At 29.4% G+C, this 14,439-nt stretch overlaps 1 protein-coding gene across 1 annotated transcript; it reads left to right on the forward strand.

Annotated features, from left to right (window-relative positions):
* The first annotated feature begins 2,908 nt into the window (after positions 1-2,908).
* Positions 2,909-13,691, forward strand: LOC105838514 (dolichyl-diphosphooligosaccharide--protein glycosyltransferase subunit 2). Its single transcript, XM_012684130.3, has 11 exons — positions 2,909-3,040; positions 4,900-5,108; positions 5,930-6,055; positions 6,821-6,981; positions 7,612-7,751; positions 7,833-8,208; positions 8,837-9,016; positions 10,151-10,382; positions 10,518-10,730; positions 11,785-11,956; positions 13,329-13,691. The coding sequence occupies exons 1-11, from the start codon at positions 3,031-3,033 to the stop codon at positions 13,472-13,474; spliced, it is 1,965 nt and encodes a 654-aa protein (XP_012539584.2). The 5' UTR covers positions 2,909-3,030; the 3' UTR covers positions 13,475-13,691.
* Positions 13,692-14,439: the final 748 nt, after the last annotated feature.

Genomic DNA, 14,439 nt, shown 5'->3' on the forward strand with positions numbered 1-14,439 from the left:
TAATATCGTTAATTCACCCTTTAACAACTTTGTAAGAGTTACGAGTATTGGTATGATAAATAATGATGTGACTTATATTGTAAAATTCGTTACTACGAATCCTTCGAAACTATTTAAATTCTGATAACTTTCAAAGAGATTTAGAAGAATATCGATAATATTAAAAGTTTTCATATTAATATATGATATTGAAATGTAAGTAAATTTTGTCCTTTTCAATATTCTGCGAGTTTTTTCATTATATTTTTTTGAAAGAAGAAAAATAGTATACTTTTTTATACATATATTCTCATCAATTTCTTATATGCTCTTATTGAATTGATTACATAGCAAAGTACAAAATATGACGTGTGTGTACAGACATAAGATAAAAAAAAAAAGAAATGTACGACTCGAATTTATGTACAATATAATTTTAATAGCTCGATCATCGGAATGGTATTGCTCAAAATAATTACGAACGCATGTTTCAAAGTAACACTTGCAATTTTTTTTTAATGACGTAAAAAAACTTGTATTTTTATTTGTAGAACTTCAGGCCATAATACTATCAGATTAATTTAGCAATTTAATTTCAAATATGCAACTAACACGTATCACTACATAATTTAACATATATAATATTCACACATTACTGTACACTTGTACACACTCTTGCATTCAATACTTATTTTCTAAGAAAATTAGCTGTCTTATTTTATTGTACACATTTACCGCGATTTTCTGATATTGTACTTTATCACTACATATTGTTATTAATATTAATCTTGATTATAAAAAAAATTTGCAATTGGTGATTTGTTTAATCATTTTTTCCTTACGCACTTGAGTAATAGCACTTATTGTATTATAATTACGCATTTATATGTAAAGTGCAGTGTATCTTCATTACTAAAATGTATTCTATAAAAATGTCAATACTTAAAGAACTTATAATGATTTTATAATTTTATGACTAAAAAATGACTTTTCTATATAAGGATAATGTAAAACAACTTTTTACCTTTAAAATGTTTTCCCAATTTAATTTTGAGATAATTTTTCCTCTTCTAAAATTTTATTTGAAACTTACACAGGATACTTGATGTATGTAATCAATTAATCACTGTACATAACAAGTGCACATACATATGTTTTTAAGAAGGAAAAATTGGTAAGACTTTTGAATAGACCCTACCACAAATTTTTATGAAATTTTACAGACATGTAGTACATACTAAGGGTCGGTTCTTCCAACTTCTTGGTAAACTTGCCTAACAGGTAAATATATTTTGTCTTTATTTATTTAAGAAAAGAAATGATGACAGACACATGCTTACCTGGTAGATAAGTTCACCAAGAAGTTGGAACAACCGACCCTAAATGAAGTGGAATACCCAAGTGTTAACTTGCGGAAACATTTAATTCCCGAGATATAAAATTTTTTTCTACTAAATTTTGTATTTTCCAACTGCGTATGCGCAAAGTCCACTCTCTACACAGCTAGATTAATAAACTTAATCTATTGTAAGGTTTGTTTTTTATTCTTGCACTGCTGCACTGGTGCAATAAGTTAGAATAAGACAAATATATTTTTTTTCATTCTAACTTATAGCACTAGTGCAGCAGTGCAGGAATAAAAAACGAACCTCTAACCTAATTTAACCTCAATTTTAACTTTTAAACTATTTTTAATAACATAAACTGGGTGCTTTCCATTTAGTAATGACACAAGTCGACACAAGCATCGTTCTATCTTTTTTTATGTTCAATGAGTAACAAAGATAGAACGACACTTGTATCGACTTGTGTCATTAAATGGAAAGCACCCACTATATATCGCATAGCACAAGAGCTCTAGGCCAATAAGCATCTTACGTGTATCAATATGACGATTTTATGCTGGGAGCTGATTGGTTCACTGGTCTTATGCTATGCTTATGCAGCTTATGACTATGGTCTGTTCTTTCTAGCTGCACTGTTGCACCGGTGCAATCAGTTAAAGTAAGACAAGTATATTTTTTCTCATTCTAACTTATTGCAACAGTGCAGCTAGAAAGAACAGACCACTAGTTTACACCAAGCACTTGGTACGCGTATCAAATAGTAAATAAAGGCCCTCACACATGAATTGACATACCGTAACAGTAAGATTTCGACCAATCACGTACTTGAATTAGCCGGTTACGGCAGGTTACGGTTATGGTCGCCCAATCCGACGCGTCAAAACCTTACGTTATGGTTATGTCAATTCATGTGTGAGGGCCTTAACTAGTGAATGACCTAGTTTACACCGAGCACTTGGTACACGTATCAAATAGTAAATAACTAGTGAATGTGTTTAATCATTGCCCTAGTTTACACCGAGTACTTGGTACGCGTATCAAGTAGTGAATTTAAGCTGATCAGTCAATGTACCAAGTGCTCGGTGTAAACTAGAGCATTGGCTGATCAGCTTAAATTCACTACTTGATACGCGTACCAAGTGCTCAGTGTAAACTAGAGCAATGACGTCTCAAGATCGTGCTTAAGCTGGAACTTGAATAAGATTCGACTATGAATTCCGGCCTTACTAATCACAAAAATTAAAATTTAGTGCCTACGGACTTTCGTTAGTACCAACATCACTCCTCCATTTTTTGAGGAAATTGTCGGGTTACCAACTTTTCACTTTTCACGTTTCCGCTTTAAGAAAAAAGTTAAGGCCCTCACACATGAATTGACATAACCATAACGTAAGGTTTTGACGCGTCGGATTGGGCGACCATAACCGTAACCGGCTAATTCAAGTACGTGATTGGTCGAAACCTTACTGTTACGGTTATGTCAATTCATGTGTGAGGGCCTTTACATGATGATTGCTGCCCTGATCGAATGAACTCCGTCCCTACATTAGCTTTTCAATTCTGGCAACACTGGCTCCATTTCGCTGTAATGCTGCACAGTTGCATCCGCTCCATCCATTTTTCCTGACACGCGCAATGAAGGTTGAGCCATTTTGTTTGGAAGTCCGACGTGGCGGCCGGATTGCTTGGCGACTCTTAATTCGATATGATTCTATGTAAGTATCGCGCGAAAATATCTGTAGTTATCTAGTACGTTTGCTTGTACGCTTGTCTTTTAACGAAATTGTGTGATGTAAAGAAAAGTATGGCTCTTTATACTTTGATATAACAGCGGTTCTTTGGGTTCTATGCGCCGTTTGTCCACATCATTACATGGTTTTACAGATATATTGCTTATTATTTGCCTTATTCACGTGCCGTAATAAAATTATATGTCTCCTCGGGTCTTATTTAAAGCAATTACGTTACTAAATTTGATTATTCTTGTTCGATTCAGTCGGACTTGATCGCGATTTTGTTGGATTAACTCTATGAACTATATTAGACATATGCATTGCTGAAAAAAAATCTTTGGTTTTCAGGCCTGATCTACAATAGTTGGAGTAAGCATGGAGTAAGAAGTATGAGTCGGATATCCAACCGGGGTCTTTAAAGAAGAAGAAGAGTAAGAACTAAGACTAGGCGTAAAAGGATTAATCCAGTGTAAGAAAGCTGGCGTAAGGGCGTAAGCGAAATAAATTATTTTTATTTTGTCTTACTCCTACTCCTACTTTTCTTAACGTTTGGTCAATCACAGCGCAGAAGAAAATTACCTTACTCTTACATCTTATTCCATGCTTACTCCAGCTATTGTAGACCAGGCCTTAGAGATATCTAAAAAAAGGGACAGATAAAGTACTGACTTGGAGCGTCAAAATATATATTTTATTTTTGGGTTACTAAATTTGATTTTAATCTTAATTTGTCAAGAAAGTATTAAAATCAGCACATAAAGTTATTAAATGAGAAATTATAAGAATACTATAGTAATTAAAATGTAAAATTATAGTAAAATAAATAAATCAACCTATATGTGATATATGAATATAAATTAATAAACCCTTGTCTACAATAAAGATTTAAGCTTTAAGCTGTAAGAAATTGACCAATCACAATTAAATATTCTGATAAAAAATTACAGTGATTGGTCAGTTTCTTAAAGCTTAAATCCTTTATTGTAGATTAGACATAAGTGAAGAAGGCTTTATTTAATCAAAATAAATCTTAAGTGCTCAAAAATACCTTTTGTGCAAATCTATAATTTTCAATAGAAAACATTACACTAAAGAATACAAAATATTCTAGGAAAAAGTCCTTGAAAGTCTTTGAAAATGTAACAAGTATTCTCAAGTAGTTTTAATTTAAAATAGTTTAAATCACTATATTTACCGTTATCAAAATTGGTTTATTTTATTTATTCTTTATTAATTCGAGTACAGATCTACAGTATCCAAAATAAAGCTTATACATACTAGGAAAACCAGGAAATATTTAAGTTTATAAATAATAAAATATTTAATAAACAATGTTTATCTTGAAATAACTGTGAAATGTACAATGTTGGGCTCTGAAAAAAGATATTTATTTTGCATATGTAAAGGCTGTTTTGATAAATAAAAAACCAGAAAAGGAAAAGGTACAGAGTATTAAAGTTACTATATAGGTGGCTTACGCCCAGTGTGTCAACAAAAGGTTAAATTGCATATTCTAAAATTTATAAATTATATGTATAAGATTTTATGAAAACATGCAAAAACAATTTTGATGTAATGTAACATTTTAATAATTTATGTAGATTTTTATATTTATGTTATAGCTATTTATGAATATGAATAATTTTAAGTGATATGTTTATTTATGAAAAATATGTGTATATGTGTGTGTATATATATACATATATATATATACATATATATATATCACATAGAAAAATACATTTCCTAAACACTATTGTGTGTGTGTATACAGTGTATACACACACACAGACACAATAGTGTTTAAGAAATTTATTTTTCTAAAAAGCATTTTTTTTCAGCTGCTGTGCTACTATTGGTATTGACGGCACTATGTTCACATTCTGTGCTCTCAGAAGTTACGCAATCAACAAATTCTTATTTGTCTACGGCTGATAGAGCACGCTTGAAGAATATCCTTGAATCGGGATTTCAATTAGATGATATATCGTCAGTGTACTATGCTGTCAGTGGATATAAGCTGCTTGGAGAAACTATATCGAAAACAGATGTAATTTTTTTTCTCTCATTTTATATAGGTTTACTGCACCAGTTAAGGCTTCTTACCATTGTCACTGAATTTGTGATGTCATAGGTGAGAAATAATATGTTGGCAATTTAACTTTTGTGCCTGTACCATTTTGTTGGTCACTGTATTTTGATGCTGTAACTTGTGAAATGTACTTTTGAAACTCACGAAGTATGACGAATGCTAACTATAGTAGCTATTGTACACATAAAAAGAAGGTTTTCCTCTCTTTACAACAGACAAAAATTAATTTTGTATCATATTTATTTTATGGTTATTGACTAAGAAAAAGGATAGTGTTTGCTATATTTTAGAAGTGTATTAAAATGATCTTGTGTGTTATTTTATCCAAATTTTTATTTACAAATAGCATGGATGTAAAAATATAAACTGTTAACATATTTCTCACATGTGATGTCATAAATTCAATATAGCTGCAGTGAGGGGCCAGGAGAATGAACAAATAAAAATAACAATTCTATAACATTTTCAAGTAAAATATATTCTTAAATCTGAATGAAAATTAGATTTAAAAATATCAATTAATTTGTAATTTATTGTTATAAAGCCTCATTATTTTAATATTTTTTTAAATTATATTGGTGACTGTATGTTCAGCGACATTAGTGCAATGATCTTATAACTATTTTTTAAGGTAACGTATACAAATTATTTTGTGATGAAAAAAAGCTATATTGATATATTATGATTATTTGATTAGTCTTTCTGATGTAGAGTTTTCTTAATTGCAACATATGATAATTTAAATTTTTATATTAATAATGTCTACGTTTGTTATTTAGGCCATCTGCAAATATTTAATAAAATCCAATGGGGAAAACATCACACCTGAAACGGCATTTTATCTTGCCTCTACATGGAAAACAATCGGAGGCTGTCAAGAGTTTTCTACAAATATCGTAACAAAGGTGATGTATATTAGTAACCAAAATTACATGATGTGTATAATCAGGGTATTTATTACTCCAAAAACTTGAAATTTTCAAAGAATTTTGTTTTTATCCTTGAAAATCATAGATTTAAAAAATTTTGATATTTGAGTTTATTTTTTGAATTTTACTTTGAAATTTAAATTTTATTTTCATTTTTCTGACAAACTTGTTTCTTTGATCATTTTTTAATATGTAAAATAACAATTGATTAGTAATAAAATGCAGCATACACATCTACGTACATTCATGTATGTTTTGTATGAGTTATTTTTATAAAAAACAATGACAATAGAATATTAACAATAGACAGTACATTGTTTTAAATTGTGTGTTTATACATTTTTCAAATTCTGTACTTTCAGTGAGCTAGAGTTACATACTGCACTTACATAAATCCTTCAATTCGGCGTACTATATTGATAATTTAATGTACTACTTTTAAACTGTAACTAAGAGTTTGTCTTGCTGAGTGCTATTTTTTTTTATTTTAAAGCAAAGAAAAAAATCTGACAAATTTACACAATGTCTGTTGACATAATAGACGATGTCATAGTCATTTCTTACTAAATTGTTTATTAAATGTTTTATTTTTATTGTTTATTTGAATAACATCTTGATAATATGTAGCACAATGATATCTGTAATTTTCGTTCTACTGTATGAAGACAACAATTATTTCTGAATGAAATAAAAAAATATTTGTATGTAACACAGTATATATATTATTTTATTTATTTACAGATATTGACGAATGTTATACAGAAAGATACTTCTACACTTTCTGATCTGTACTATGCAGTGAATGGTTTAACAGCTTTGTCGCAAAAGGTACCTTCTGCCAGGATCGACAAGTTAGTTAAATCAATTCAAGCAGTTTTAAGGAAAGATGACAGTCTCTGGAAGTAAGTTATCATGCATTACATAAAGGTCATTACACGTATATTTCTGTAACTGTAATCATAAGAAATTGAGCAATACGATTAATTAATTCGATCGGTTACGGCTGAATTAAGCAATATGATTGGTCGAAATCTTACAATTGTGGAAATGTACGTGAAATGGCCCTAAGAATTACAAATTTGGATAATAATTATCCATATGGCACATAAATAATATTACATCGCAATAAAGCAACACAATTACATTTTAATTTAATATAAACACTTTAAATTTAATATAATGCTTTTCAAAATTAACTTTTAATTTTAACTTAAATTAATTTATTAATATTAGTGCAACTTTTAATTGAGTTAGTTTTTTATTTGTGCAACTTTTAACGTAACTAAATTACTTTTAGAAACTATAAATTTTAATGTAATTTAATTACAAAATTATATTAATTTTTTTAACTTTAATAAAATAATATGTTAGCAATTATGATAAATTACATAATAATTCTAATGATGTTTACAATACTTTCGTTCTTCTGGATAAAATATGAAGACAATAATTATTACTGAATAATACATTTTGAAAATTATAGATCGCTATTTTTATGAACAGTATAAGTTAATTAAATTTTATGTTATTAGCTTGGGATACGTATTCCACATTGCTGCAGATTTAGGTACGCCAGCCGCATTTGCTTTTGATCGTATCGAAGATGCTGTAGTACAAGCGGATGAGGTGGATGGCCAGTACTTGCAATTTGAAGGCGGTCTTTCTATAACAAGTATACATTTACTTCTCACTTATATTGTATTATTCCAAAATTGATTTTTTATTTTAATTAATTTTAAAATAAAATTTTCAGGTTTTCTCGTTAACGGTATTCTTAAATTATCGACTTCGTTAAAGAAAAAGCCACCATTAAACTTTCAACAGACTGTCAAATTTGGAAATTATCTTCTCTCGCGGCGTTCTGTGCAAACGACGAAGGGTGTTACAAATTTGCTGTCCGCTTTAACCGCTTTAGCGGTCGAGAGTCTTGAAAAACCTGTTTGCATAACACTAGCCGAGGGAGGGCTTATTATATCTAATAAGCAACCATTGGTTACGGTCAAGGTTTGCGATATTCTTGGTCAAGCATTACCGAACGTGCCGAAAGTTATTGCAAATTCCGCTACGCGAGTAGGAGACGACGTCGTTATTCTTAGCAATGAGAATTTGCAGCCATCTACGACAGAGAAGTAAGTTCGCACACTGTTAAATGTAATCCCCAATACTTTACTGGATCAGCTTTGTCATGCTGACACCAGCTATACCTTGGGGTATAGTAATAATTGTTGAATAATCCCTTTAACTTTTTTAAATATAATTGAAGTTAAGAAATTCAACATACAATATTTTTGCTAATTTTCTTATATATGTTGGTCGAAACTATATAACTAATTAAAATTAGTGCTAATAAAGTCCTTTTGTTAATATGAAGACATTTTTATATTTTTAAGAAATTTTTTGTATGTGAAGGTTTTTGAAAAATACTTTAAACTTTAACATTTTATATTTACTTCGATTGTTTAGAATAATACATCTTAAATTATTTCAGAATTTATGTATATAAAGAATTCTAAAAATTTTTGCCAGATACTATTATTTAAATTTTTTTACTGTAATAAAAATTTTTTTCTTACAATCTATGATAAATCTATTTTATATTAAATTCCAGATTTGACTAAATAAATATTAATAAAAAGATTATTTTAGAACAAAATCTGAATAGTTAGACACCAAATATTTTGGATGTTACTATACATTACTATACATATTATACATTTTATTTTTTAATGTGAAATAATGTGTTGCGTTTGTACACAGGACTTTGTTTACAATGAATCTTATGAATGTGAAACCCGATCGCGGTTTTTACAAAATATTAATCACAGCAGCCTCGGTTACGAATACGATTACAGTAAAAGTTTTGTCTGAAGCAATATTGGACTATTTAGAAATCGGTACTGGTGATGCCGATCAGACTACTCAACCAAAACTTACGAGGTAACAATGTTTATTTACATAATATTTATTTATGATATTTTATATACAAAATTTGATATTTATAAATCTACTAAGTCTTAGTAGATTTATAAAAAACAAATTAATAAATATAGATATCTTAGTAACTAATAAAACCTATATTTATTAATTTGTTTTTTTATAAAGAACATATTTGTAATGACATAATATTAAAAATTAAATAGGGTAAAGATTAAATAGAGTAACATTAAATTTAAGAACTACGGAAATCAAGCAAAATATTTATTCTAATCTCGAAATATATTAAAATTAATAAATTTAATGCAGAACTATTGCCAGTAGTGCCAGAAATTTTTGAAATTTTGCAATAAAATTGTATATAATTATAGAATTAGTTTAGAATCAATGGAAACTTTTTAAATATTATAATTTTCAATGTCTTTGTTTTCTACTTTAGAGCAGAATGTTAGAAAGAAGTGAGAACATTTTTTATTTTCGAATTTTTGGTTATTAAAATTGCAGAACTTTTTAAATTATTTATCTAGAACTCTTGTAAAACTATGAAAAGTGCTACTGGAGTTATCGCGTTTTTTTTTTAATTTAAGAAAATGTGTTTTTTAAGCATGATAAATCGCAGTTTAGTCGGTAAAATTGACGATTTTGACATTTTCTTGAAAAAAAAATATATTGTTTCGTGCGTTCGGTATACTCCTCGGGCGCGACTCAGCTGTCCGAGGGCCTATCGATATTTAGATTTCCGAAACAGAGCGTTGTCAGCTGTCAAGAGCTTGATAACGCATGTAAACAACGAGTTGAATTTCGGACTTGCTCCGAGTTTGACGTGTGCTCTTTCACTCGTAATAAAGCTGTTTGTTAAAGGTTTAAGAGAGTGTCTTTCTTTCCGCGGCGCGAGCGTAACAATCTCACAATATAAAAATACAAAAAATTATATATAACTTCTATCTACTCGTTTAAGCGGATAATTTCTTTAAATTGCGTAAATTATATATAGATGATCTAATATATATATATATAAGGATTAAACGTTTATTATTTATTAATTTAAAATATTTTGAGATTATTAATATGAATGCCTTACATAGTTCTTATAATTCCTTAATAAAACATTTTTTAATTACTTGATTTAATTTTTAGAATAAATACAGAATCTCCCTCAGGCAAAATTGATCATAAAATAGAAGCTGATTCTCAGCAAAAATTAGTTATGCGATTTTTGTTGCGTGACTCTGCCAATAAGAAACCGATACGCGTGCATCAAGCCTTTGTCCGCCTTACATCTGTCTCGACATCTGCCAACAACAAGCGAGGTCATGAAATCTTTTTTGTCGCTGAACCTGATGCTGCTCATGTTTACAAATTTGATATGGTAATTTTATGCTATATATTACTTTGATTTTTAAGTGCATACATTTTTTAATAAAATCTTTATAAAATTAAATTCTTATACAAAAGTAGATATGTATGTTTTTTTAACATCTTAGTAATTTTACAAATATTTTAGCCGGTTGGAACAGCAGCTGCAAATTTTGGTCACCAGAGTGGAGAATATGACATGGAATTAATCATTGGTGATGCTGTGATTAGTAATCCGTTCCGATTCAATATCGGCACAGTAACTTTGAAATTTCCAGAGCCAACTTCAGTGGAAGGTCCCGATAAGGGTGTATCTTATAAGCAACAACCGAATGTATATACGACTAAACCGGAAATAAAGGTAATTTTTCCTCAATTTATGTATGTATAAGCATATAACATATAGTACTATCTAGAAATTAGGAAACGTTTACATTTTTATTTCTCGCATTCCTGAAAAACTAAGTATATTGGTAAAAAAAATCATTGAAAAAGAATTGTTGAGAAAAGAAATTGTTTTCAAAAATGCATTTTAAAGAGAAGGTTAGAGGAAAGTTTTAAATATTTTTTAGTTTTATCTTTGCAATATTTTCTTCCTAAATTTTTATACAGCATTGAAATTTTTGCGAGGTATATTAAAAAAGCAAAAAGTGAAAAGAAACGCTGAAATCTTATCAGTGTACCTTGAAATGGCACACTAAATCTTCTATATACGCGCGAGGTACGTGAGTAATGTGAGTGGTTGAATAACCATGCAACCACCATTAGTGTTTTACAATGTTTATTATTTGAAAATGAAAGTGTGGTTTATCTCGTTATAAAGTACAGAACGTTCTGGAATGTGCTCTATTACGAGATTATAGTAACATTCATAAAGATTGTAAAATATATCACAAATTTAGAATAGCAAAATTCCCACAATTTTTACACTTGAGGAGTTACACTACCTTGACGTGTTGAAAAATGAGATTTTTTGGGAAAATTTTTTTTGACACTATTAATAAAGCAATTAAATATGGTTTTGAAGTTTTTATTGTACATGTCATAAGGTATACAAAATAATTTTTTAAAATTTAGAATACAAAATGGCGGCGCGACAAACACGCATAATTTTTTTCAAATTTCTTTAAAGATTATACTTTTCATAAAGTGTATGAAAATCTTAAACCATTTCAAATTTATAAATGGTGCATGCCAATGCTCGTTAGTGACAGAAATTCTTCAATAATTTTGCCACTTCCAAAACATTGGTAAAAAAATTATGTCAAAGTTACAGTATATTCATAAAAGTAACGAAATTTGTGGAATATGTTTTATACTTTGACGAACATTGATTTGTTTGAACGATTTTAGCTGTTGCCGAATTGTTTTTTCTGTGCGAAAATATTTACTCTTGTTATTTTATTTAATTTCAGCATATGTTCCGTGAACCTGAACGCAGACCTCCAGCATTTGTGTCAAACCTATTTACAGGATTGTGCTTGGCACCGGTTTTATTATTGTTGATTTTGTGGGCTCGGCTTGGTGTTAATATCTCTAACTTTCCCTTGTCCCTCAGCGCAATTACATTTCATCTTGGGTTGGGAGGTAAGTATCTATTTATTGATAGAGTACATATTAATATATCTAGAGTACAGATTACGTAAATATATAATTTTAGAATATTAAGGATCGGTTGTTCCAACTTCTTGGTAAACTTACCTATCAGGTAAATATACTTTGTCTTTATTTATTTAAGAAAAGAAATGAAGACAGACACATGCTTACCTGGTAGATAAGTTTACCAAGAAGCTGGAACAACCGACCCTAAGAAAATCAGATTAAAATAAAAAATTGTTTTATGAAAATGTTCCAATATACATAAGACATTTAGAAAAATTTTGAAAAATATTTCAATATTAAAAAATATATTGAAAAATATTTTGAAATATTTTATATTGTCAGAATAAAAATATAGTTTAACTATTAATTTTTTATTTGAAAATTATAAAATACCGTCAACGTTCAATTTTTGTTAAAAAAATTTTTTATATTTTTTATAAATCATAAATATTTTTGAAGATATTTGTCTGGGAAAACAACTTTTGGGGAGTTTTTTAATCCTTCAAAATAGAATTTTGTAAAAATAAAAAATAGTTTTGTGTTAGGAAAAAATATTCTACTCGGACATAATTTTTGTAGAATTTTTTAAATCTTTGATTATCTAATCTCTCTTGTGTGTGAGATTTAAGTAATAATGTAAATGAGTCTTTTTTGACAAAAAAGCTGAAAAAAGATAAGATGATAGGAACAGTTGCATGTTTGTGAGTCTAATAGCATCTTCCATTGGCAAAAATTCGCTGGCACTCAGTGCTACCTAGTTTTTAAGTTTTTTATTGGAGTAACACGAAACGTCACCAGTTTTGCACTTTTAGTGGAGTACGTCTAAAAACTCAGTTTTAAGAAAAGAGCGGGAAATAAGAATGCTTTCATTTATCAGTGCTGCCAGTGCCAGCGAATTTTTGCCAATGGAAGACGTTATAATATTACTATGCGAGTGATAGTATTACTGATTATATGATAGGCAATATGTTTAAACGTATAATACCTGATTAATGAACTTTAAAAGAATGCTAGAGTGACTATTAAATTTGATCGATAATTTCATTAGGAAAATTTTGTATGTATTTTTTAAACACTGTAATAATAATGTAAACCTCTTGTATAAAGCTGAAGAAAATAAACATTCTATTCTATTACAATGTAATATATATGCCCGATATTGCTTGACAGATGATGTTATACAGTCTATCTGTTTTCATCGGGCACATAGTATATCGTGATGTTTTTCTCAAATGTGACAATGTTCTTTGTCATATTTGTAGCCTAATTCACTACAGAAATTTTATTTATATTCTCTATATTAACATTTTCTTACAATAGTAATATATGAATGACGACTATTTTTTCTTATTTTCAGGCATCTTCGTGCTGTTTGGTATTTTCTGGTTGAAGCTTAATATGTTCGTCACATTACGCTATCTTCTTGGTTTCGGAGTCGTTACATTCCTTGCTGGTAATAAGATGCTATCTCAGATAGCACAAAGACACAAATCGTCGCGTTAATTTGTACTCTGTTATGTCATAATTATACTCTATTGTGTGAAAACTGCTGAGAATGAGCAATTGCAGTTTGCAAGATGCATAATAAATATAAGACTGCCATTGATAAGTTCGAAGTGGCTAACATTCATTTATTAATGTGATAAAAATATTATGCACTGCTTTCCACTCGTCAGAAATGTAAATAATGGAACATGTACATTGCTTACTTTGTTTATTATATGCATCTCTTTGCTACGGTTTGGATTGTGTAATAATAATTAAACACAGTTTACGTTAACAGTAATAATTAATATAACAGGCCCACAAAAAAGTACCCTGCGCCTTGGACCAGACTAAGTTATTCTCATATATGGTTCAAGTCGCAGGATATTTTTTTTGTAGCCTATGTAATCGTAGACAATATTTTGATAGGCTAGAATTATTAGGTGTACACTACATGTCAGGGATTCATTTCTTTTTCAGTGTAGATAACGATATATAGATGGTTGTTATACCTTATCTACTTACTTATTTAAAGAAAGCACGCTTAAAAGAAAGCGATGGGAAAATTTAAGGAAGTTAAGGACAGATTTCAAGTCGAGTCTGCAGACTAGCACTCTCACTGCTACGTCACGATGCACCAACTGCTCTGGTTGTTATTTCGTTTACTATATAATAAATCCCTAACCGACTAAAACAGGCCTATCTAAACTTAACTTGTGAGCCAGAAAATAAACAAAAAAGGATAGATGTTAGAACATTTATCCTTTTGTTACTAGAGCGTTTATTCTTTTTTATTTATTCTCCATCTCGCTATTGAGATATGAAAAAGTATTTGATTTGCGAGCTGAGTTTGGACAGGCCTGGAGACTAAAGTCTGCCGACTCCAATTTTTTTATAACTTGGTACTTCTACATGGAGAGAGATACATACTGCATTCAAATAATTATTATTCGTTAAGTACATCATAAGTTTGGATATTCGCA

This window comes from Monomorium pharaonis, chromosome 3, assembly GCF_013373865.1.
Source record: "Monomorium pharaonis isolate MP-MQ-018 chromosome 3, ASM1337386v2, whole genome shotgun sequence".
Taxonomy (NCBI): domain Eukaryota; kingdom Metazoa; phylum Arthropoda; class Insecta; order Hymenoptera; family Formicidae; genus Monomorium; species Monomorium pharaonis.

Excerpts from the sequence above, each read along its gene's own strand:
- LOC105838514 (XM_012684130.3), top strand. Across the intron at positions 6,982-7,611 it reads AAAGATGACAGTCTCTGGAA|CTTGGGATACGTATTCCACA; the intron begins GTAAGTTATCAT and ends TTATGTTATTAG. Across the intron at positions 7,752-7,832 it reads AGGCGGTCTTTCTATAACAA|GTTTTCTCGTTAACGGTATT; the intron begins GTATACATTTAC and ends TAAAATTTTCAG.